Source organism: Calidris pugnax, unplaced genomic scaffold (genome assembly GCF_001431845.1).
Source record: "Calidris pugnax isolate Ruff unplaced genomic scaffold, ASM143184v1 scaffold17, whole genome shotgun sequence".
NCBI classification, from domain to species: domain Eukaryota; kingdom Metazoa; phylum Chordata; class Aves; order Charadriiformes; family Scolopacidae; genus Calidris; species Calidris pugnax.
In genome coordinates this window covers 8,455,728-8,481,532 of record NW_015090794.1, presented here as the reverse complement: position 1 = coordinate 8,481,532, position 25,805 = coordinate 8,455,728, and the positions used below count along the sequence as shown (strand labels likewise).

The following is a 25,805-nucleotide window of genomic DNA, read 5'->3' as shown; positions in this document are numbered from 1 at the left end:
ATATTGGCCTATTAATACAAAGATAGCTCAGAAAATATTTGACACCTTGCTGTTGAAAACAGCTTCATGTCTCTGTCTTCATATAGCTACCTAATTCTCTACAGAGACCTTTGTGGTAGCTGTGTCCTCTTGGCACAACAAGGAATCTGGACTACACAGGCTAGGCTTGCAAATTGATGTTGTTTATGTTATTATTTATGTTACTAAGGTAAAAATGAGAGGGCTATGAGTTTTTAGACTCTAATATTTTAAAGAAACAAAAGAATCCTATTGAATATTTATGGCAGACTGGCAGCAAACTTAGATATCTGAGTCTTAATAAAAGTAGAAACCAAGGTAATTTCTGCAGGAATGCTTTTTAAGTTAGTTTATCAGGATTTTGCCAAGCAATTGTCTAAACAGGCCTTTCGTTCAGCCTGCCTTGCTCTGTCAGCCTTCTAAGAATGCTTGTCCAAAGTTCTGTGAGATTCTGAATGACCACAAATATTTGAGGCCCTAATCTCTCTTCGCACCTACTAGATTGGAAATTTCCAACCTTTTAAGTTCCTAACCTTGCTTGAGAAAATTGTATTCTGGGGAAGCTGCCAGTATGACCAGCATCATTGTCGTGCATTACCTTGGACTCTTATGCCACGTCTCACCTGCAGTCCTGCACTACTGAGGTTCATCATAGTAATTGGGAAGCAATATGTGGCATGCTGAAGGACTTTTATGCATCAATGGAAGCATAGCTGGTTTCTGAGGTGAGGATGCAGGGAAAAGGTTTCATCAGACAGTTCAAAAAACAAGCTCTGGGAAACAAACCAGAACTCCGCAATCTAAAAGACAGAGCCTTCTGTGTTCTAAACATCTTCTGTAATATCACATCCTAACTTTCCTACAGGAAGTCATTTTCATAATAGACATGAGATATTTTGCATCAAGAGCTGTAAACCTTGGCACAATTACTTGGGAAATACTGTGTGAGTGCATATGCATGACAAAAGATACAGCATTGGTCACCAAAGAATCCATTCTAAGATTTACCTGAAGTAAGTTCCTGCAGTGCATCTTTGCAAAATGTAACAGTTGGGGATATGCTGGTAGTTAGACTCACTGAGGGCAGCGTTCTCTAATGCTCACACACATTGCTGCAAAGTTCCTATTGATTTCAGTAGATAGTGTATTATGAACGAACTGTGCTTCCTTGAAATTCCCTTCATGTTGTCTGAGCTGTTGGCTCTATCTTCGAGCTCTGGTTTTCCAGTTTGCTGATATATTTGGCCTCTCTGGCCACAAATTGGATTCAATACCAGAATTTTTGTTTGGGATTACTTCTATCCAGGCTGAACACCGTGGAAGTGCTGCTGGTCAAGCAATTTTTCATAGCCTGGAAAGTCTATTTAACGAGTTTCCCTACTTTCTGATTGCAATGACTCAAGCCTGTATAATATAGGCATCAGCATTTCATTTCTCTGCTTCCCAGATGAATGTATGTATTCAACTGCACAACTTCCCTTCCTGTTCTAAGGAATCTCTTTAGTTGACACACAGCTTATATAAATAAGGGTGATGTTCCATAGCAGCTGTCTGTATGTTTAAGGATCATCATGGTAGTCGTCCTCTCAAAGTCCAAAGGAAAGCACATGCTTTGTCTGTAGACAGTGCTAACCAACAGCAACATAAGAAGCAGCAAGTAGTAAAAATGTACAGCCTGATTTAGTTCTCTTTTTCACACACATTGTTTGTGTTATGATACATTTTAAAGAGGAAAGTTAGTTAAAAAGGAGAACTTGTGCTTTTGATTTCTCTGCATTGAGAGGAAGTGTTCCTTCTAAGTAAATATGATGTTGCCCAAAGTCTACAGCTAATTTTGAAATCCAAATATCTTAGTAAAATCTTAGCAATTAATTAAACTGTTTTTCCTAGGGACAGTGAAGCAGCTGAAAGCATACCAATGTAGGCCAGGTTATGTCCTTCAGTACTTCATCTGGGTATGTCATGAGCCTTGGCAAATTTTATCTAGTGTCACAATACTAAGATCTTATTATTATTTTTACAAATGCAAAAACAAAAGCAGAAATAGAAATCACATTTCATTATTTTCTCAAAATTACAAATTAGGACTGTAGCAGCACTAAAACTTGGATTAAGTTTTGACAGCTTAAGCCACTGTAGTCCCTTTTCCCTTATTTTGGCCATAGCTACAAGATAAGGGGTCAAAGGTAGAAAACTTCTAGCACATTATTGCTTGGCATGTTTGCCTGTAACCCAGAAAGAGCTGGGGACAGCTGTATAGAAACCATGCTTTCTCCCAGATGTTGATCTTGAGATCTCTTTGGAAAACTCCTCAGGAATTCTTAAAACATGGGAAGAGTAAAATGGGAATCAATTCAAAATCTTTATCTCTTAACACTTATGCAAAGGCAATCCTACTTTTGATCGGTCTCAAATCCAGACATAACACAAGAAAAAATATTGTATTTGGGTTGAAAAGCCTGTAATCTATTCATGGTGAACTTTGCCTGGGCACATTTGCAGATGGAAGTTGCTAAAGGTGTGAAGCATTTGCAGAAAATCTGCTTTTCTCATGCTTAAGTGGCAGTCATGATGAGGTATCACAACGTATTTGCTCGCTTGCTTGTCTGCTCCTGAAGGGAACTATCCAATGAAGGGGAGTAAGAACTGCCCACAAAAAGAAATCTGCCTTTTCCCACATTATTGTGTCCCCTCACAGTCAAACACACTTATGCCCTGGAGCACTGAGCAAGGCTTTCTGTATTTGGCTTTTGCAGAGGTAAAGTGCAGCAGCTCATTGAGTTGCAGAGACCAGTTGAGGATTACAGTTTAAGTCAAGTTTCTTCTTTTAATACGCAGCTTCTCATGTGGCTTGAACTCTCCACCTCCCATCAAGAAGGAGACTTCTTAGTCAGGACAACTGCTGCCTAGAAAGGCCTTGAATGTGACTGATGATACTGAGAAATGTTTCTGAAAACCTTCAAAAATGATAGCCAAGTAATGGAGGTAATACTTTTTTTAAAAAAAAAATATCTGTTGTACCCATTCAAGAGGACAGTGATTGCAGGAGAAGCTCAGATTTGCCACGATAGCAAGCAATTCTCAACTTTCTGCAAGGCAAACCCCCAGCTGCCTTTAGCATGTGTTCTGCTCCACACTGTGGTAAAGTACAAGTGAAGGCATCTTATTCAGTGCACGTTTATGTTGATAAAATGATGGGAAACAGTCTTTTTCATGTAATAGCCTGGGAACAATGCTACTCTGAATGAGCTGGTGCTTATTCCTACTCATACTTCAGCAAAACTAATGTTGTCTCTTCTGTTTTGAATCAATGTAGGCAGCAACTTTAAAGGAAAATATGTTTAAAAGAGAAATTCTGAGTGGGATAAGAATATGCGTGAAAGATCCAAGAGGGTTACTTTTCCATAAGGACAATAAATTAATCTACTTTTCTCAGTTGCCATTTATGTAATTAGAGTAAAACTTGTTATCCACCTGCACTGCAAGTCAAAATTGTACTATTGGAAAATGAGAGAGCTTGTTTTTCCAGTGTTTTCACATGCACGTCCTGATATTGAACGTAAACATCAGAAAAAGCAGAAAATTATTGTTATTCTACAAAGATATGTTGGATCTTAACCAGAATTTACAGTAGTTTACTTAAAAGTTTTTTATAAGGATTTATCAAGTTCCTCTCAGTGCTTTACTTCTTACTAGGTGGAATTATTGCTCCACTTTCAAATGTGCCCAATGGTGAAAAGAAATCACGACGCTAAGGTAATAAAACCTAGTAGGAAATAAAGAGAAAAATAAGAATTTATTCACAACCTAATCTCTAATCTTACATTGGATTCTCCACATTATAAACCCACCCCTCTTGCAGAGGATGTGTTTTGTGCTGAAGCTTTTGGTACTGTTCTGATTCAGCAATAACTTGCTGAGCCCACTAATGGGCCCATACTCCTTGGCCAGGAGGCAAAGACCCACCTACAGCAATCCTTCTTTAATGGGACAAACAATTTTTAAAATTATTTTTTCAGGTGATCATGTTGCTGATTGGAAATTTGTGTTTTATGAATACTTGGAAGAATTCTGCTGTCATGTCATTTCATCAAGAAGTTATTTGTTATCAGAAATGTTATTTAAAGGCTTAATCAAATGAGGAAATACCTCTGCTATTGCAGGCCAAATTCTCTTAACTTTTTTTTTTCACTTCATCTTTTTGATGCTGACTGAGTGGATTTTTTTAATTCTGTCAGAACAGTTCAGATTTTGCTCAAACCTCCTTCAAACGTCTTCAGATGCAGGTATGAACCTTTTTAAGGAGATCCTGCCTAGAGTAAGGAATATTCTTTCAACTGCTACAGCTTCTGATGACCACGCATTGCTTAACCTCATGCTGAAGGAAGATGTGATATCCAAGGAGTACCATCAAGCCTTGCTCCATGAAAAAGACAGAGAGGACCTTGCAAGGAAGATATCTCTGACCTTTATGGAAAAATGGGACCTGTACATGAACACTTTGGTTCCCCTCTGTTGTTTAAACCTCTGTGGCAGTAAGCCTCAAAACATGACAGATAATGAGCCAACAGGAAGCAAGTACATTTCTGGTAAATCAGCTTTTTTTTTCTGTTTTGCTTTGTTAAAGATTTACTTTTGTTTATTGCATTTTGAGATTGCATTGCGGCATAGTGCAAAGTGCATCAGTGGAGAGCAGGTGGGGAAGAGGAGAGCAGAATGTAATGCAAGAGCAACTATAACATTTAGGGTAGCTACGGGATATTAATTTTCATAGCCAGGCCATAATAAATGCAACCATGAACCAGAAATGCAAAGCAGATAAAGAGACCATGATAAGGTCAGTTTTTCTGAGCAGACATACTGACCATTGGTATTCTGAGTAGTATTTGTTCATGGCCCGTTCTGGTAATTCATGTAGGGAAATGTTTTATCTTTTTCAATCATGTATGGGAGGAATGCTCTCCACTTTAAATTCCAGATGTCTATAAGCAGCAATCCGTTCTCAAGGCATGGATGAAAGTACAAGAGGAAATGCTGGGAGAAAAAAAGGAGATTGTATCGAGGGGAGGTCAGTCTCTTCTCCCAAGTAACAAGTGATAGGACAAGAGGAAATGTCCTCGAGTTTCCCCAGGGGAGGTTTCGATTGGATATTAGGAAAAATTTCTACACTGAAAGGGTTATTAAACGCTGGAACAGGCTGCCCTGGGAAGCAGAATGGCTGTCCCTGAAGGTGTTTAAAAGATGGGTAGGCAAGGTGCTTAGTGACATGATTTAGTGATGGTTTTGTCAGTGTTAGGTTGACGGTTGGACTCGATCTGAAAGGTCCCTTCCAACCTGGACCATTTTATGATTCTGTGATTCTAAGACAGTTTATGAGCAGGCAAGATACTGACCCGGAAGATTTTTAGCTCTGTTATTACACACATTCAAATTAATGCCAAGAATTCATATTTTAAATATAGAGTATCATAGCAAGTGGCCTAGTGTCACTTATGCTAGGAACATATATTATCTGGTTTCTACTTTTAATTAAACCCCTGCTGCTTGAAAAGATATCTTCTCCTTCTCATTTTTGTAGTGGTAGCACCTAAAATCTCAATTCAAATATCTTGATCCTGTCATGCCTGGGTATGTATCTCTGTCACAGAGCCTGTGTTTAAGACACAGAGAGAAGCTGAAGTGCATCAGAAGCAGCACTAGTTTTCATCCATCACATCTTCAACTATTTGTCACTATTCTCTAGATTTTATACTAAAGGTGGGCTTAAAGTGGTTTCAAAGACATTAATTCACCAGGAAATGACTCAAATTGTGTTAGAGACTTCAGCTTCCTTTGAAGTTAATATTTCCTGACTTTCTATTTGCAATTTGTTAATTTTTCAGCCTTATGTTCAATCATTGTTTCACACTGAAGAAGCCTTACAAGGAGAACTTAGGTCAGGAACAGATTGGTATCAGCAGGTTTCTCACTAACTACTTAATAGTTCTGCAACTTGTTCTTCTAACACAAAATAGATCTTTACAATTTCTGGACAAAAATGTCCCAGCTTTCCCCCTCTTGCAAAGTGCACTATTGGCATCTGTTTTGCAGCGCTTCTGATACTAATCAATATATTCTGTTCCCTCCTTTTGCAGTAGGGCAGCATATCAGCAAACATTGAAGCAAAGAAGCTGATGGTTACCTGAAAAGCTTAGGCAGTTCTCAGCTGTCTCACAGCCTCTTGTTTTCCAGTCTGCTTTTCCCTATGTTTCTAAGACCATCTTTATAGACCAGTCCACTAGATGAACCAGTACTCTGATTTGCTCCAGCAATTCTTTTCTGCTGTTTCTAAGCAGCTATAGGTGTTGTACAGAGAGTGGACAACCAGTCTGTAGCGAAGTGGAATCACAGTAAACTTTTTTCTTTTGTTCCCCCAGCTTTCATTCTTGAAGTATATAAATTGCCTTGTGGGCTCCCAGCCTCAAAAGCTGGTAAAGAAATCTGCCTGCAGGGCTTGCAAAGGAGCTTACACCTTGTGAGGTTGTGCTGAACGTTAGAACAGGGCTAACTTTTATAGGGATTTCCCATGCAGTGTCTCATATCAAAACAGAGCACTAAAATGCAGAATCTGTATTTGTGCAACCTTCCATTAGTTTCTGCTGTGAATGCTGTTCTACTGAAATGTTGCTTTTCTTCGAGTATGTGTAGAGGAATTCCAAGAACACAGCTGCCTGGCTGGTTAGAGACCCTGAAGAGGCTATAGATCTGCGTTGCAGGCTGAGCCCTGCATCTCTGTAAATACTGGGAGCAAATCAGCCACTCCCAGAAAGGAAACAGCTTTATCTTTTCTCAGTCAGCAGGCTCCCGTGGAACCTGGTGGAAAAGGATCTCCTCTGCAATGGGAAAAGGCTTATGCAGGTCAGCAGCTGCTTTGCTTATAGGACCTGCTGCCATGTACAGAAGCCATATGTTACTGAGCAGCTGATTAAACACTTGCCTTACTGAAGCAGCAAGTGCTGGATGTCGTTGACTTCATCAAATCCCACTTTCTTCCTTTCCCATTCAGACTGGTGGAACTTCTGTTGTAAGCTATAGCCAATGGAATAATACTACCTTGAGAATATATTCTTTTTCATAATTAATTCTTAATTTGGGTAGGTCTATGCATGATAAAAAATAGAAAAACAGGCAGATGAGCTTGCAGAGCCACACAGAATCAGCTATAGGCATCATGACAGGAACACTCATGAATGAAATCGGTTTTCAAAAGGTTGTTTGTCTTATGCGAGGTAGGTGCTGGCAGGGCAAGCAATGATTAGATGAATAAATGTTCTGGCAGAAGCAAACTCTGAATGCTGTGTGTAAGACAGACAAGATTTACGAGCTTCTGTTTTGTAGAACATCCTACTTGTCATTTTGGGCCAATGGCAAGAGATGCAGGCACAAGACACCACAGTAATTTTATACCAGTGGAGTCTGTGACCATGTGAAAGAAGTACTTTCACTTCCGTTGCACCAAACTGCGAGGTAAGAGCGTCTGCATGCTGCTGGCTTTATTTTTACTGATGGACTGTGTAACAGCTTGACTTCAGGACAGATTTGAACTGGAATGAAAAAGACAAGGTAGATTTCTGGGGAGCACCGGGAATTGTTACTGCCGGGTCTCATCCAGTTCCGGTTTCGACCGAATAAATCGGTCTGTTCCTAACTAGTGACAAGTGCAAGAGCAAGACAAGTTCCTAACTAGTGACAAGTTCTTCTTAGCAGTGACAAGTGACCAGTAAAGGTAATACTGCTTGTTATACAGGGGTTGCTGGAGGGGAGGTTCCTCTTAATTTTCCTCTTTGGAATTCCCCCTTTTCTACAGTGACTGGGCTGGCTCGTTTCCTCCTTTCTGGTATCACTTTCTATAAGCCCTGAGAGTGATTGCAGCTCTACTCATTTTTTGGTACTGAATCCAGAGTGAAAGCGCAGGAGTTGTCCAGTTAACTAAGGTCAGTTTTTCCTCAACTCTAGAATGCGTTGCTTTTGTCATGGTTAATTCATCTTGCCTTACCTTCTGTAGATATTGGTCACTACAGTGTGTCAGTATCGGGACTTGGTTGAAATATCAGTAGGATGAAGCCAGAATGTGAGTGAAATTTTGGATATTTTTTAGCAATCTTGTATTGTGGCTAGCCCTGTTACTTGCTCAAAATGTTGCTGTAGTTTGTTTCAGACTTGGCTAAGAATGTATTTGCTTTTCAACAGATCTGGCACTTTAGAAAGTGAAACTGAGGATCATTATAGGAAACAGACTTATTCCATTTCTTTCACAGATCTGGAAAGACAACCTAGAGCTTTACTTTCCTGCTTAGGAGTATAGAGATTCTGTCTTGAAAAAATTTTATGGGTGCAAATGTGCTTTTTCTGCCAAAAAAAACTTATAGGGAAGGTGTGTGCTGTGCTGCTTTATTCTGTCTTACTGCTGGGATGGGAGACCTGGGCACCGACACACAGGGTGATATGGGATATGAAAAAGCAAATTCTGCTCTCAAACCGCAACTAATACCTGCAGGACAGCACGTTATTAGTCTGCTTGATGTCAGCTGTCTCCAGCGTAAGGCAAGTGACATTACTTTTATCTGTTGTGTTGGTCACTGTGCAGCTAAGTTCGTTGAAAGGCAGAAGCTGCTTTTACCTGATACTTGATTTTTTCTTAGCTTCTTTAAATTAATCTCTAAGGGAGACAAAGGAGAATGTCACAGGATACAGAGCAACTTTTTTTTTTTCTCCATCATCACTGTTCTTCTTCATTTTTAGACTATAAAGCTCGTGTAAAGTAACACATCACTCTATCAGCAAAATAAAGACTGTAAAAGTTGTATCTTTTGTTAAATTGGGTAATACACCTGGAAAAGTTAAATTGGCTTGCAGATGTATAAGCCTTTTATAGATGTGAACTAGAAACTAAAATCTTCAAAGCTTAAGTATAAATTGAGCACCATTACTTGCAGTTTACAAATGATTAGTCTATCTCTGAAAGGAAAATCTGTTTGGTACCTGAGGAGCAGTAGAATTGTTAGAGGTGGATTTTGGGGACAGGACAGGGAGACAGGTGACTGTAGCATGGAGGGGACTTCATCCCTCCTCGCTGCTGGCTTGCCCACCTCCCAGAGAGCATCGCCCCAAAACACTGCCTGCAGCAAACGCTGGGAAACATCTCTGCCTTCTGGTATTGTGCACCGTGACGTAACCTTTGGGGAGGATGCAGAAGAAGAGAGAAGGCTTTCTGAAGTTGTTAAAAAAAAAAAAAAAGTTGGTACTGAGCTTTGAGCTCATAGTACCAGTGTTTCACTGGACTCCTTATTTAGAGGTTGATATAACCTGGCTTTTGTCAGCTTGTGTCACTCAGATTCCTGTGTAGCATTTAGTGAGTCTGGGGGGTTGCAAGAAAATAACATTTCTTCAGCAATCTTTGTGTTTAATTTTTCAACCTCCTGTCTTGACAGCAGTCCCAGTTTCTTATTTTTCTGTAATATAAGACTTGGAACTGTAATGTTATGTTATCTTCCAGTTAAGAAATGTGTGATTTGCATGGCACTACTACTCTTTTCTATGAATTATCCTCAGCTTCCTAAACTGGGACAAAAATTAAATTGCAAAGGGGTTTCCTCTGTTCCTGAAATGACTTTATTTTCTTAACCTCTATACTGATGTGGGAGATTATTTTATTACTTCTCAGTTCAGATGTCAATAGAGTTTGGGGGAGGAAACCCTGTAACAAATCTCCTCAGAAATATCCACCTTATTTTTGGAGTAAATGATATGTTATTGTCTGTATACTCCTTCTCTTTTCTCTTAGATACCATTTGATTTTAGTTGGTAGCAGACTTAATTGTCTGGAGTCTTTAACGTGTGAATCCTTTAAAATATAAGACATAGTTAAACCAAATTAATGGGGCCAAATCACAACCACTCCCCTTATCTTTAGAAATCTAAAAGGCCTCATCTAACTCTTATGACTTGTATGTGATTTAAGTGAACACCTGTTGCTTCTTGAACTGGATTCTTTGCCCTGGTATGGTGAAAACATTGAGAGTCTTAGAAGTGGATCATATTTTTATGCTGTATATGCAGAATACAGCGCTAAAACAAATGCACCCCAAGTAGAACCTTTGCTGTAGCAGGTGTGCACTGAATCATTGCAGAGGTAATACAAGGGGAACACAGGTCTACTGTGTTCTACTGTTCCACACAACAAAGGATTGAACTTTCCGAGTATATATATTCGGAAGTACGTCCTGTCTTTCCCCTGCAAAGGGAGTGCAGGATCTCTGGGGACTTCAGTTCTTTGTCTTGCAGGTCCATGCGGGGTCCGTCTTCCTCCCACTGAGAGCTGGCACTAGCATTCACAGCTAGTTACGCCCACTGAGAGCTGGCACTAGCATTCACAGCCCTAACACAGAAATTGTTACAAAACATTTCAGTCCTCTGATCTGAAAATGTGCCAAATGCCCATTTTAGCAGCATTGTATGGGACCCCAAAGGAAATGTATTATCAGTAAACTAAGCTAAAATCATGTATGAAATGACAGAAAGTGCTGAGCCCTATAGAGCTTATTCATCTTTGGTCTCAGGGGACTGTTGGGATGCTGTGAGAAAAAAAGGGAAGCCCTGGGAAAGGAATTGCTGTTGCAAACAAGCTTGGTAATGTCTGGTTTCGTTTCGTGTGCTTCAGTTACCACACGCAGCAAAACACTGGCTGTCCCTGAGGTGTAGTTCTCCTTGCCCCTGGCACTCAGCATAGAAAAATTCATCTTTCAAGACATGACTTCTTTTTTTCCTGCACCCTTGGACAGAGTGCTTTCCATGGTGGCACCATGATTTTAATGCAGTAGAGCACAGCTGCTATTAAGAATTTGTTCAGCCACAGAAGGAAATCGCAACATCCCATACCCAGTGTAGTCAGTAAAAGGACAGCTATGTAGAGATTTGTGTCAAAACCAAAGCAATGAAGTAAAAAAGGGATAAGCTGAGAGACATTCAGACTGGCGAAACAAAAAAGACAACCAATCAAGTTTGTAATTCATGAAAGAGTGCCAGTCTTCATTCTTCCCAAGGTAGAAGGCTATGTTTCTCTCACTCCTGTGCTCCTGGGTTATAGCACCTTTTATGTTCTAATTTTCAGCTCTCTAGATGGACTTGGCACCTTCAAGACTTCCTCTCGGTTGCTTCTTGACTTCTTGACCATTATAGCTGAAAGCATTTTGCATTACTTATGTATTTATCCACAGAAAAATGATATTGAAAGAAAGGTTTAAAATAACAAAAGCTCTTCTAACTAAGACTTAATTAAAGCTTAGTATTTCCATGAAGATTAACTAGGCCTACTTAGTTTCTTTGCATAGGACTTGACCTTTTCTTTGTCTGGTGTAATCAGGCAATTTACTAATCACTGAACTTGGAGCGGTGCATTTGTCTGTCTTGCATTCCCCTTATGGCTTCTGCCTAATTGCTTCTGCCTAATTGTCTCTAACCCCAAAATTATATTGACTCAGGGATCCTTCAACAGCATTATTCACAAAGTCTGGCAACCTGACATTCTGGAAGGCCCAACTCTGTTTCGATTGTACATTAATTCAACAATGAAAGGGGCAAAGCAAAATGTTGCAACAAACTGAAAATTTAATCTGGTGTGTTTGTAACCTCATTCTTAGTTCTCATGCAGGTTTGCCAACATCTGCTTTCCATTTATAGCACAGCAGGCAACAATATAAAATTTTTGGAATCTTGGTAATGTAATGAGGCCACATAACATGAAAAAGGAGAACTACTTGAGTGTGGGTTATTCCTACTTGTGGGAGCTTGCTGTGTCCACCTGCTCTTCTAAATTCTGGCTGTAGATTCTGGTGTCTTCTGCAGCAGAACGCAGAGAGGTCTATTTCCAAGCTGTTCAGAAGGACAACCCCATAGAGGGGTAGGAGGAATGCAGATTAGTTTCTAACAGATGTTGGTAGTGTGTGACTAAGTTTTCTCTGTTTTCTTTTATCAGAACAGCAGTGTTGGCTGTATTTATCTTTTTTCGTGTTTCAGGTAGACTTCCTGGTACAGCAGGTTGCTCCGCGTTTGCACACCTCAGGAGAGTAGACATGTGCAACCAGGGACATTAATGGCATTCTGCTAAATGCAGAATATTTGAGAGCCACATTATAGCTATCCTTCATTGCCAAATGTGATGCTTGATGCCAAGCTGAAACTTTTCATCATTATTGTGTGTGCATACCTGTTTTAACAGGTTCTGGACATTTTGCTGGTTGTTCATTTTGTGCTGGTATCTCAGTATTATGGTGGATTAAATTACTTGGATCGTTTGTGCTTGCATCATTTAGTTCCTGATAAAGATACAGGAGTTGTGACTTATTCAATACTTGGAACCTTTGGTCCAGGTGGTCAGACTGTAGTATCCCACTCCCCCAACTGGAGTAAAAAGTAGGTAAGTCTCATTGCAAGCTGATCTGGATCTGTACGTTTAAGTCGTTCAGGGTTATAACCCAGTGCAAGACTTGGTAAGCAATACCAGTTCCACAGCCTTAAGATGTCAGCGTCTCATCAACAGAAAGCCACAGTGCAGGACTTCTAGTTTTGGGTGACAAAAGCTGTGATTTTGGTATAGCTAACTGTTTTGCAATTTGGTTTCAGACAGCAAGAGAGAAATCATGGACTCAGCATTCGTGTCTGAAAACAGCTATCTTGATTTGCTGCACAGTGATATTGATCCATTGCATCTGTATACTCTCCTTGATCCTAAGTCATCTGGAAATGAAGAAGGTGACTTCTCTGCAGGTTAGTAAAACACTAAAAAATGCTTTATTAGATTAGTCTTCATGTTATAAGTTCTTACCATCTCCTCTCAATTACGTAGACATCTCATGGCAGTTTATTCTGGTGGCTGGACTAAATTCAACGGACACTTGGACTTAGGATATGATAACTTTGTCTGTATCTGTATATAAAATAATTAGTGCTTCCAGAAACTACCATCTTTTTAAAACTCTATGTGACTATAACTTACTGAGGGTTCCCTTCCTACTTGCCAACATACAATGAAGAGCCAAAGCATTATGCTGAAGTAACAAATCTGCTTTTTCTGCATGTCCTGATATCTCCTGATTTTTTACACCTTGGTTATTGTATTCAGTGATCCAACGTGTAATCCTTTTAATTTCAGATCCTGAAATTGATGCCAACAACTGCGATCAGTTCAATAATATGGATTTCCTGTGTACGATGGAAAACGGTGAAAATGGGGATGAGTTGTATCTCTGTTCCAACACCATAGAAGCTTATGCTAGAATAGGTATGAAAGCAGTTTTTGTTTTTTAAATCAATTGCTATAGCTGTTTCTTACAAATTCTATTTTCAGTCTAAAGCAGTGGCGAATATTCAAGTGGCCTGTCCCTCATGCATGGTAGATCTAGCCAGGGTACCCAAACCTGTGCATTGTGGGAAAACAGATGAACAGTAGCTTGTGGTTGTTGGGGGAAAATCTCTCTATTAATGGCTCCTTCTGCTTAGTACTTCCTGTCTCAACTTCTCCTTTCTCATGTTCTTTATTTCCTGAACAACAATTTACAAGAAAAACTTAATTTAGCTCTTCAATTTCACTTATATGTCGGAACTCTGTTAATGAGGATAAGCTTGTAAGAGTTTTACTGTGAAATTTATTGTGTTATTATTGTGTTTCCTTTTTTCTTTCTTGCTAGCTGAATTAGCAGAATATGTTCTCAAAGATCAGCAGGAGAAGCAGGTGGAAGACACTTTTGGTAAGATTTATGAGGCAAAGATTAATTTGCTCCATGATATTTCTGGCTAATGTTTGCACTGTAACTCATCCCCACAATTTGAACACTAGTAAGGTTTCTGTACATCTGGTATCCTCTTCCCCTGGGAACTGTGTCCCAGGATTTTCATGGCAAGCTTTGAGGATTTTCTTTATTTTTGAGAGCTTTTCTCAAAATTGGCAGTTTTATGTCTGACGAAGTTGCTGATCATACCACCATGGCCATAGCGTATGCACAGCTTAACTGTCTGGTGCAGTATATGACCTCAGTTAGCATCAGACTTATTTGGATCACAACATGAATGATATGCATAAGTTCACTTAACCTGACCCACCCAGAGGAGTCAGCATGCCTACAAATGAAGTTCATACACACTTATTTCAGTCCAGGATGCACAGAGCTGCTTGAGGAAACATTTCAGATTTACTTCTGTCTCTGATCAATGCAGCAATGGTAGAACATACATGTAGTAAATGATTCCTTCATTCAATGCTTGACCAAAGATAATTGGCAATTATTTTGGTACAAAATTATTGTTTTGGTAGTGGTGTAAATGTTGGTGTGTTTCTTTTACCTCTTTCTATAACTTTTCTAGGAGAACAAAGGTTGACATTTAGCAATATTTCATGTTTTTAGCAGGGAACCTTATTTTGGATGAAATGGCTACTGAAAACATTGAGAAATTTACTGACATAAAGATGCAGAAATGTCACAAACGAAGTAAGTGAAAAACAGGAAGAGTTTGAAAGGCATTAGTGTTTGAATTCTAAATTTGCATTACAGTACTTTGATTTTAACACAGCCTCGATCCATCTCTCAAGTAGTTCTTCACTGATATAACCAGATGTGCTTCCTCTGACTTCACTTACCCTGCATGGGCTGGAAGTGAAAACAACTCCCCCACGTGCATTCTTTATGATTCACAGAATTTGTTGTCCTTTAACATGACAATAAGCATGTTATATTTTTTCCCTTTTTTTATCATCTGTGTGACAGTGTTAGCTTTGTCTTCAATGTATCTATAGCTTAGCAAGTATTCACTGAATGATTCCCTCTTTAGTAGCAAGAACAACAGTAATCTTTGATTACTGGCACAAAAATCTGCAGCTTTACTCTGACTTCACAGTCAGAGTAAAATAATATGAGGCCTTTCACATTCATGTTTCATATATTGGACCTGTACACTTCTGAAATAGCTGAATTGGAACTGCTAACACCCCCTTCTACTTTGAAAATTAAAATAAGTTTCCATGGTGGAAACTTAAGATTACTAAACTGGTTCAATTTTTATCATTTACTATCGCCTTTCATTTTTCAGCCTTCGTGGGCTCTGCAGAGGGTTGCTCTGAAGCTTCAGAACCCAAATACAAGAAAATTGGTAAGTTATTGGCTGAATAGGACAAGATTATTGATCATATGTTGTCTCATGTTCCAAGGTCTCATCCTTGGTTAGGTATCTATCTTATAGGGAAAGTTTGCTCTTATAGATTTGATGATACAGGATTGTCGTGCATTTTAATGTTTCTGTTCCCAGCAGACTAGAAATCACTGTAGAATCACATTCTTATTATACATCTCTTGCTAATTCATCATGCACCAGGTCTGTGCCCTCTTATCAGTAGCTATTAAATTGTGCATCTTAGGACCAACTACATGGTGGCCTGGAAACAGTTGGATCCTTATGCTTGAAAAGCACAGATTCCTGCTGGGTGATAGAAAAATCACTTCCTTAGCATCAGCATAGGTGCAGTTGAACTCTTCTAAACCCATCTGAGAGAAGAAAGCAGAACAGTGGTGAATTGGGTCAGTGCCAAATGTTGTAATTTTTGTCATGTACACCTTTTGTTTATGATGAGTAATGTGACTCAGGCCACAGTTAGGCATTTCCTGGGTTTGATCCTCTTTTCTTCTAAGTGTGACATCTTCCAAAAATCCAGTGAAACATCCTGGTGAAGATAATAACTGTAAAGAAATGGCTTCTCGGCCCAGCCTGTGCTGTACAGTCCTTTAAACCAGAGAATGGGAGAAAGGGAAATGTCTAGGTGGTGCAGGCTGATAGACCATCTACAAGGCAGTACCTGTGGCCAGCAGGTGGGCTGTAACTTGTTCCCTAGGTGGAAACTGGTTTTAAAGTTCTTGCCCAGATGTAGCTGAAACGGATGTCTCAGACATAGATAAACCAGCAAAATACTCTTCCAAAATCCATATGAGTGTAATCACCATTGGGTGAATATATTACATGGTGTTTTGAAGTGACGTATGTGTTAGTGTATGCTTGCACACTTCCCAGGCCTCCTAAGGGTAACTGACTGTACCAAACCCCCCAGGCTGTGTGTGTGTCAGGATGGGCAGCGAAAACCAGCGTGTAACCTAGAGCCATGCAGAGGGTGCCTGGGTCATGGGACTGCACTTCAGCAGAATTCAGGCTGGCAATTGCTAAGCAGCTGGCATAGACTGGATGAAAGTCACAGAGAGCACACACACGCACTGGGCCTGTGACTCAAGCTGGCTTTCCGGTGTTTGTGTGGATTTCTGGGGGGGGTTGAGCAGAATTATCAGTGAAAAAATACATTTGATGGATCTGGAAATATAATCAGAGTTCCCACTGAACTGGTGTCTGCAGGCTGTAGTTATTTGGACACGTACATTTCCTGGCGGTTAATACCTGTTAAAGGTGGATTGTCTTCTAGCTGATTAAATTCATTTATAGGTTTGGCACTTTTTAAAGCCTGTGTTTGTGCCATGCCAACCATTAGAGTTTTCAATAAGGAAATGGCACATCAGTTCCTGTTTAAAAAAAAAAAAAAAAAATCAAAACCAGTAAAAATGCCTCACCCTACAGAATTTGCATTCCAGTCTCCTGTATCACCGCAGAGCTTACATAAAGCTTAATGAAGCTGCAGCCCTCCTTTTCTGGGAAGTGCTCAGAATATTATCACTCTCTCTACCTTGTCTGACCCCATGAAGATGCTGAGGGAAGGAGTATATACATAAGGCAGTGTACGTACTGGGTACAAAAATCTAATTGACAGAAAGATGAGCTACATGACAAAGTTAGGAATTTATTTAACCTGTCATAAAATGTGTGTCACAGTATGATCCTGCAAAGGCAAATGCATCAGCTCTTGAGAAGTGTAAGACTATCTACAGTAAAGAGGAGAATGTGTACTAAAGTTCGGAGTGGTAAGCCTAGGATTGAGATTCCTTCAAAGGAATTCAATGAAATTAAGCTTTAGATTTGTCCAACCATTTGCAGCTGGCCATAGCAGTACCCAATTTTACCTGACCATAACAACGCAACAGTTCTTGGATAGGAAATTATGTGGGAAATCCATTTGCAGGTTTACACACAAGCCAAAACCCACTTTTAAAAGTCTGTTTTTATACCACAGTAAAAAAGGAAGATTCCTATAGCAAAATAATACATCAGTTCCTCATAAACAACATAAACACATCCCACCCTAAAGAGCTTACGTTCCACATGACAGTGTACACTACAGTGGCACAAAACCCACACAGGTTTCTAGCTCCTGATAAAACATTGGGCCGCAGAAAGCGATGAAATAGAGACTTAATTGTTGCTGCTAGACAGGAGGGAGAAAGAAAAGCAAAGCCAGCTTTGACAATAAGGGTGTGGCAAAACAAAGGAAACTAGCAGACTAGTTCAAAATAAGCAAGTGTATCTTACTTGTGTATCTTGTTTAATTTATCAGAAACATTTAGGCAGATGAAATCATGCAATGCACATGAGTCTCCCTCCCCATTTGTCCTCCTCTTGAAGAAAACAATTGCTGCAGGCAACTTGCGTCTTTTAAAACTCAGGTGTTTGTGACTGTTTGGGAAACCCTCAGCACAGCCTAGTTATCCTTACAAGTGTAAGTGTCTAAGTAGAGAGTAAAGGTCCCCAGTTTATTGTACTTGGGCGTCTCTAATCTCGTGCAATATTAGGGTAACAGACCGTGCTTGGGAAACTTAGTACAGCCAATGTAAGACCTTGTTCTGTCTTATCTGTCAGTCATCTGTTTAAGGTCATTTACATCTAAACACACCTGAAGGCTTCTAGAAAGAATATAGGCCAGGAAAGATGAAGAAAAAGAAAATTAAGAGAGTGAGCTACTGGGAAAAAGTGATCTACTACAGAATTTCATAAATCACTTTAGATTTTGAGACCTAAGTAAATGTCAGAAAGTTATTGTGAATTGTTCTTGCTTTTGGAAAAATCAAAACACAGCTGATCAGAATCAAGTAGTTTATGATATCTGTTGAGACCTCTTCTTTAGTTCCCTTACCTTCTAGCAATGAAATAACTTTCTCCTTTTGTTTTGCTTATTTTTTCAAGTGGAAGTCCCTTCAGTGTCTGCAGGGAATGGCAGTTTCTTAGCCATGCCTCTCAACAGTCATCCAGCTAGCTCCACCTTGCGAACTAACCAGCACATGTCCTTTTCTGTTCCTGCTACCAATGTGTTGGAAAGAAGTTTCATAATTCCAGGTATGCACAGTACAGCTATAGGTGTGCACCTGTACACAGGTTGATTTATACATGGAGAAAACTCCCTTATAAATCTGTTCATTGACCATGAACAATGGCAGGGAAAACAAGTATGGCAGCTGTTTCAATCAAGCACTTAAGTGTGGCACTCACTAAAAGAATGAAAAATATTCAGGGGAAATTAAAAGTGTTGGCCCCTAATGAAATAGGACAAGTCTTTCATTTCATTGGTGAAGTGCAGGCTAATAAATAAGAGAACGGAGTTGTTTACTATATGCTACTCTAATTAATTACTTACTTGTCTTAAGAATAGGAAATCACAAAAATTTCATAATAATCTTTAGTTTAGTTCTAACTTCTTTTTGATCGAGAGGTTTGTAAAGGATTGCAGAATAATTATATTTGCAATAGTAGAGCAAAATCTAGGTTGGGATTTTGTTCACAAAAACTGAGTACTAATCCAAGTGATGGGCTGTGTAGCCATCTTACTTTGATCACATTGTGTAGCAGAGGGTGCCCATGGTACTCTTGCAAGTGCTAACGACAAAGACACAATTCAGCATCTTTCGCTGTTAAATCTATGCTGGAAAGGAACCAAAAAACAGTGGATATGTTAGAAGTCTTGAAGTGTGTGATGCTAGCTGAAGCAGCACAAAGTAGCAGAAGAAATTCGGTCACACCTACAGAAACTCAGAGCTATGGCTGATTGAATTGCAAGCACTGCATCAACAAAAAAATTTCCCAGTGTGTGTTCAGAGGGAGGTGCTTGCTATCTGTTTGTACAGGCTGCACGACCTTCAGTTATATGGGAAAGATGTAAGGCAAAGGATGGTAAAATTAATTCAGATACATAATATTTACACATTTTCTCTCTTTTGGATCTCTGGCCCGTACATTTACAGTCTTTCCCTTAAGCACTTTTCCTTATGGTAACAGAATTTGTCATTAGACTATTGAAAACAAGTGGTCACTAAAAGCTGGATAATCCCTTGCATTTCACATTCATCATACCTTTGAAGGGTGTTTGTTTAATGGATTCTATGGACCTCATGTGATCCTGTGAATTCTGGTTCATAAACTCTATACTGGGAATATTTGCCCGGAAGCTGCCAGAAAGTATAAGTGGCCTTTAGAAAGCTTTTTCTTTCTTAGAAATCTTTAGAAACCAGAGGCCTTTAAAAACAGAAGAGTAATTATTCTGCACTCATTTCAGGATCTTCAGCACCAGAGTGTCTACCTGTCACTGTGAAGGGGAGTCAAGAGAACACAGGCTTTGCAGATCCTCCTCAGCAAATGCTTAACTTAGTTCTTGGAACCGGCGCATCTGATGTTATCATATATCCAGGTAAGAGCAATAACCTTTTGTCCTCATAAACAAGTAGAAAATACTGGAAAATCAATGCTATCAACAAAGAACTAAGTTCCCTCATTTTAGTTACTGGTAGCTATGGTAGGCTGAAATCTATCATTTGTTTCTTTGCAGTGCTGACTTCTTCCACAGAAAGATTGGTATCCCCAAGTTTTCCAGTTAGTTTATGTGGTAAGTAGAAAATTATTTTTTTTGTATATGCAGAACTATGGATTGGGAGAAGGAGCATATTGCTTCTATGCAAAGCCAATTCTCACCTCCAGACTTTACTCGTATTGACCTTATTGAGGAAAATAAAAATTAATGGCATTTCCTACTTTGTACTGATCGCTGGCTGCTTAGTCTGGTCCAAAATACAGAGCAGATACGGGGTTGTAGATCTACAGGTTCAGCTATATATTAGCAGCCAATCCACTCTTTACTGTGAAGTACAGTTCCTGGAAGAAGTCTTCTTGTCTAGTTAAAAAACTACAAAAGCCTGGTGTGCTTGAGCACCATCAGGAGTGGAATGTGTGCTGGTGCTGGCATGGCCTGAGCATCTTAAACGCTCAGTGCTGGAGGCCAGACTGCAGTCAGCTCGGATGGAAGCCCCCAAACCAACGTGATGATGACTTAACTAAACAATACAGAAGCCTAATATACAGAAAGGCTTATAAAAAATCAGACCGTTGGTCAAGGTATGACAGTCCCACCCGTGGTAGCAAACTTTCTTCAGACACTTTTCTGTCAGCCCTCAGAGAGCTGTTAGAACTGGGAGCTTGATTTCAGTGGTTAGTTTCTGATCTCTGCGCATCCTGGTGATGACAGCTGCTTGCAGCTTAGTACAAGTGTTTTGTTGCCCTCTGGTGGCTAACACCACCCAAAATAGCAAAATTTTGAAGTGGGTGTTAATAGGCAAATACCCCCAGGTTTGGGGAAGTATCTGTAAATTATATATACTATTTCTGTGAATACACAGTACTAATAATTCCAAATGATTTACAGCAGCACAACATATATAAGCATGTTGCAAACATCAGAATTCCAAATGCATCAGAAAAATTAGCACATAAGCTACCAAGACAGTCTCCTTTCCATTTTAAAAAATTATTAACATTTGATTGATTTGCCCAATGCTGCTTGCCATTGAAATGTCTCATTACAACTTTCCTTGATTTTCCATTCTGTTGTTTTCATTTAATAAAATAAATAGTAAACCAAAACCAGATACTTGCCTGGAAACAGGCATGTCCTTTCTTTATTTAATATCTTAAGTTGATTTTTCTTCTACAAAGGGGAACTTTGTAGAAGTTCCCTTCTACAAAGGGAACTCAATTTCTGTATCAAATGTGTTCTTTCGCTGGGAAAAGGGCTTGCTTATTAGAAGTCTGCCAGAAGCAACTTTGAACTCTAATCATTGCACCTGTTGCTGACATGCTGGGTAGGAATTGATTTCCAGATATCTGAAACTTTAAAATTTGTATTTTTTTAAAACCACATTCTTCATCAAAATGAAGGAAATACAATGGTAATAAATATATTTGCACAGATCTAGGGAGATTAGCCTGTTTGCTTTTTTTTTCGCCACATCTCTGCTGAGTGTGGTTACCATGACTCTGTTCATGAGGTTGGGTTTGTTACAGTCTCTGTCAATTCCAATTATGTTTTGCGTCTGCAAAGCTTTTCCTACCAAAATTTTTGTCAAAACTGATACTCTGCCATTAACAGTCAGTAGAAAATATGCTTGCTCTGAAAAATTTGCAGTTTCTTTGTGTATGGCAGACACTGCTCTTCTGACCAAGTCCTAAGGCCTGCAGTAATTTGAAAACAAACAGGCAAAAAGAAAGAAAATTGGACAGTGACAGTACATCATCAGGAAGAGTAGTGGGTAAATTCTGTTACCAATGGTCACTTCTGTGTGACTTTCATCCTCAATACTTGGTCACAAGGTGTAGACTAACAAAAGGAAGCTATTGCTTTCGATGACATGAAGAAGTCCTGTATGAGAACGTGTATTTATGCAAAACACTGACATCTGCAAAGAACAGTGGTTGTCACCTTGTTATGATAGGTCCTCTGCTTCATACAACTGTTGGAACAGCTGTCATCTTGTTCGGTGTCATAGTGCCTGCAACAGTTCATGTCAGCTGAATTGTACTTGTGTCAGGATATCTCTTTTTCTGGATAATACATAATTTATGTTGCAAAGAATTTGAAAATTTGCATTAGTCTTAATTGTTAAAATTAGTAAAGTGGGATTGATGACTATCCGTGTGTCTTCAAGTATATTGTTTGTTTCTCCAGGTTTTGAAATGTTCAAAGAAGTCAGAGTTCCCATAATTCCTTCTGAAGAAACTTTCAAAAGACCAAGTGAGTTTAGATCTCTTGAACTTGAAACTTCCAGTGCTAATTTGGCTAATTTTTCTGTGTTTCTTTCCATACAGAAAAGCTGCTTTTTGTAGGAATTGTCATTCAACAATTTGTGAAGTGGTTCCAAGTGTCTGAGCACAATTCTTAGTTTTAAGATGTTATACTTGTCTACTTTTCGATATCTAGCTGTAGTACCTACTTAGGAGGTCAGTGTACTTAGCTGGTTTTATCATAGCATAGATACCTCCAAAATTATTCAGTTCATAGGCCTAAAAGTGTCCATTGTGCCTGCACTCCTTTACATACCTGCAGTTGCATGGGATAAATCCAGACCCACATGCTTTATGGGGTCTGTTATATTTTGACCATATTACAATGTTGTATTTAGATCACCCTGAAGCAATGTTGTAGTTTGTGGACTGTTTTCTTCAGTTTATGTGTGCTGTTTATTTCTCTAGAGCCAGTGGAAGCTTTCTGCACATCACTCATGGATTATTTCCAAGATGTGTGCAAATCTGTGGCCATGGAGCGTGAAATAACTCTTGATCACCTGTTCATTGATGGGACACTTGTTCAAAGCCAAACTGAAACCAAGACTGGGAAGAATAGCATAAAAGCAATGGAAAAGGAGCTTGTAACTTGCAGTCTGCAAGGGAAGGAAAAGGCAGCCCTTAACAGAAACCAAATATTTCAAATCCCGGGAGGTAAAGACTCCGAAACTAAAGTGATTGTGGTGCTGGGAAAAGCAGGAATGGGCAAAAGTATTCTTGTTCAGAAGATCTGCCAGGACTGGTCCAATGGAGAGTTTTCTCAATTTGAATTTGTATTTTGGTTTGACTGCAAACAAATAAGCTTGCCTGAGAAGCAATATAGCCTGAAGGACCTGCTGCTTGACTTTTTTGTAAAACCTCAAGAGGGAAGCAAAGAGATCTTTGAGTATATATTGCAAAATCCTACTAAAGTCCTTCTGCTTTTTGATGGTTTTGAAGGGTTGCATGATCATGAGAATTTTCCTCGTTGCTCGGCCAGCCAGCCTGAAAAAGACTTGTGTAGTATAAAGGACCTGCTGTCAGGACTCATCCAAAAAAAGATACTCAATGGTTGTACTTTACTACTTACAACAAGACCAAAAGACAAGGTGTACCAGTATGTGTCCAAAGTTGATAAGACTATTGAAATAGTAGGATTTTCCCCTCAGCAGAGAGAGTTGTACATAACCAAATACTTTGAAGGTTTACCCTATTGTGATAAGGCACTGAAATTAATCAAAGAGTGTGAGTACTTGTTCAGCCATTGTTACAGCCCTCTTATGTGTAGATTTGTTTGTTTTCTCTGTGAGACAATACTTGAAATGGGAGACCAAAGCCTTCCTTCAACTCTTACTACAGTCTTCCTGAAATTTGTTCAACAAAAGATAATACCTATGCAAAGAGATGTTACAGCCATGCAAAATCAAGAGAGTCTTGCGGCGCTAGCCCGTATAGCCTGGTATCTTGGAGAAAAGCACCAGAGTGCCATGAAAAGTGATCGTCTTCCTTCTAAGGAAGTTAAAGAGTTTGCTCTGAAATACGGATTTTTCCTGCCATTTGCGTTCCCCAGACATTCAGATAGTGAAGAAGAAGAATTTGGGAGCACATTCTCTGATTTTATCATTCAGAATTTCTTGGGTGCCCTTCACCTTATGTTAGCAGATGAGATCAAGGATAAAAGTCTGTCAAAGTACCTGTCTTTTCCATCCAAGAAGAAAAAACTTTCTAACTGGTTAGATTTAGTGCCTCGATTTTTGGCTGGATTGCTGTTCCTCCAGGATGACTCCGACTTCTGCTCCCTTTCAAATAAGGATGTAAAACAATCACCCAAGAAGCAGAAAACATTCTTGAAATATATTAGAAAGCTGCAGATAAATGAGCTTTGTCCAGAGAGGTTACTTGATCTTTTACATTGTGTTTATGAAACACAAAGCAATTATCTTTTGCAGCATGTGGCCTTAAGGCTCAAGCCAGACCTGTCTTTTCTGGGCATAGTTCTTACACCACCTGATGTCCATGTACTGCACTATATTTTAAAAAGGTCAAGAAAAGAGTTTTCCTTGGATTTGCGGAATAGCGGCATTGACATGCAAGGACTAAAAGACTTGGTTGGCCTAAAGAATGTGTCATCGTTCAGGTTGGTCATTCTTTGTAAATAGTAGTGACTGTTTGTAGATGACGCTTTCATGCAATGACTGTTGCATCATCATATCTGTTGATTTTCCATGTTTTGTCACTTCACAGGGCCTCCCTCAGTGATACAGTCAAGCTCTGGAAATCTTTAGAACAAACAAAAGACTATGAACTGCTGAGAGCATCAATTGAGAAATTTGTTCTTGATCCCTTTAAGGCAAAGACAATGAAGGATGTCAGTGACCTTTCAGCCCTTGTAGAGATGCAGGAGAAGATGATCAATTGGTAAACTCATTTATGATCAAAAGTTCTCTTAATATGCTAGTAGTTTAAAAAAATGGGATTTCACTGACAGTGCTGGAAAATGGAGTTCTCAGCTTGTCCGAAGGAGGAGTAACTTGCTATCTTCCCATGGCTTTCAGTTACAAACCTTGGGCTAATTTTTCACCCCTTGTAGCACCTGGGCCATAAATGAAGGCTTGGTTTGGATGGGTCACAAATGACCTGGGTCAGTTCTTTAGCCCAGGAGGTAAAAGTCTGTGTTGTGTTATGTGAGGTATAAACCCTGTGTTTATCCTTGCTCATAATGTGGCTAGGAGATTGGTTGCAATTAAAAGCATTAAAGTATTTTGGTCAGGTGTTTTAAATAAAAAAAGTGGCTTCCATTTTAACACAGGCAGAGTATTTTGATCAAAATATACACAAAATAAGTTTCATGTTTGACAGAAGATACTTGATTTAGAAGAATGTATTTTTAAATTTTATTTGAAAAAGAGCAAACGATTACACTATGAAAGGCAATTATCAGATGGAAATTAATCAAAGAAAGGTTGGAGCAGAAGTTATTTTGAAATTTCCTGGTTCCTCGGCTAATGCAGCAGTGGCTTATTTCCTGTAAAAGTTTACTAAGAATTTTTTTTAAAAAGCACTGTTTTCATTCCTAAAATATTTTTCATACTCTGGTTCTACTGTGATTTATTTAGTGTGCAAGATGCATCTGGTTGCAGTGGCTATGAAATTCCTGCCATCAAAAACCTCAGAAAACTGGAATTTGCGTAAGTGATGTGCCCCTCTGTTGATTGATACATGATTACATTTAAGACTGGGAAGGGTCATGGATATTTGCTACAGTCATTGAACTGATGTGTAGTTAGTTTATGGAAAAGTTTTATGGATAAAACCCATTTATTTCTATTTTGCTTTTCTCAACTAGATTTATTAAGTTATGGCCAAAACTCCAAAAATGTCATTTCTAGCTCCTACAGGTTCTGTCATGTGGTTTTTTTTTTAATTTTGCTGCAGTTTAGCTCCTTACCACCAGATGCAGATCACGTGCCAGAGGGTATAAAATATCTTGACTGTGATCCAACTCCATGGGCATTATTGTTTTCCCCAGAAATGCTCAGTTTTTCTATCTGAGCTTTCTGGTGTAATTTTCTGCCCTATCAGAGCTTAGGCCATGAGAGAATAGGCTCAAAGAATGTTTCTATTTTCCTTGTAGAAGGAAGATTAACTTGGAAACACAAATTTAAAGATTTTAAAAATTTAAAAATTAGGTGTAGTAACGTTTCTTTTTTTCCACAAAGTGTAAGCAGCCTCCAAGGTTATTCTGTTGC

General features: G+C 39.1%; 1 protein-coding gene across 3 annotated transcripts in view; it reads left to right on the top strand.

The window, feature by feature from the left end:
• Positions 1-4,379: 4,379 nt before the first annotated feature.
• CIITA (class II, major histocompatibility complex, transactivator) overlaps positions 4,380-25,805 on the top strand; it is a 30,282-nt gene continuing 8,856 nt past the window's right edge. The window contains exons 1-13 of one of the 3 annotated variants that reach the window (XM_014936154.1): positions 4,380-4,607; positions 12,679-12,822; positions 13,208-13,336; positions 13,743-13,802; positions 14,457-14,540; positions 15,139-15,198; positions 18,160-18,309; positions 19,523-19,654; positions 19,793-19,849; positions 21,962-22,027; positions 22,486-24,193; positions 24,301-24,474; positions 25,173-25,244. In XM_014936154.1, coding sequence (XP_014791640.1) covers positions 4,394-4,607; positions 12,679-12,822; positions 13,208-13,336; positions 13,743-13,802; positions 14,457-14,540; positions 15,139-15,198; positions 18,160-18,309; positions 19,523-19,654; positions 19,793-19,849; positions 21,962-22,027; positions 22,486-24,193; positions 24,301-24,474; positions 25,173-25,244 — 3,050 coding nt within the window. In that variant the 5' untranslated portion in view covers positions 4,380-4,393. Of the gene's footprint in view, positions 4,608-7,519; positions 7,621-7,913; positions 7,992-12,678; positions 12,823-13,207; positions 13,337-13,742; positions 13,803-14,456; positions 14,541-15,138; positions 15,199-18,159; positions 18,310-19,522; positions 19,655-19,792; positions 19,850-21,961; positions 22,028-22,485; positions 24,194-24,300; positions 24,475-25,172; positions 25,245-25,805 lie in introns of those variants that run through there. The other 2 variants (XM_014936153.1, XM_014936152.1) reach the window with 2 other exon arrangements.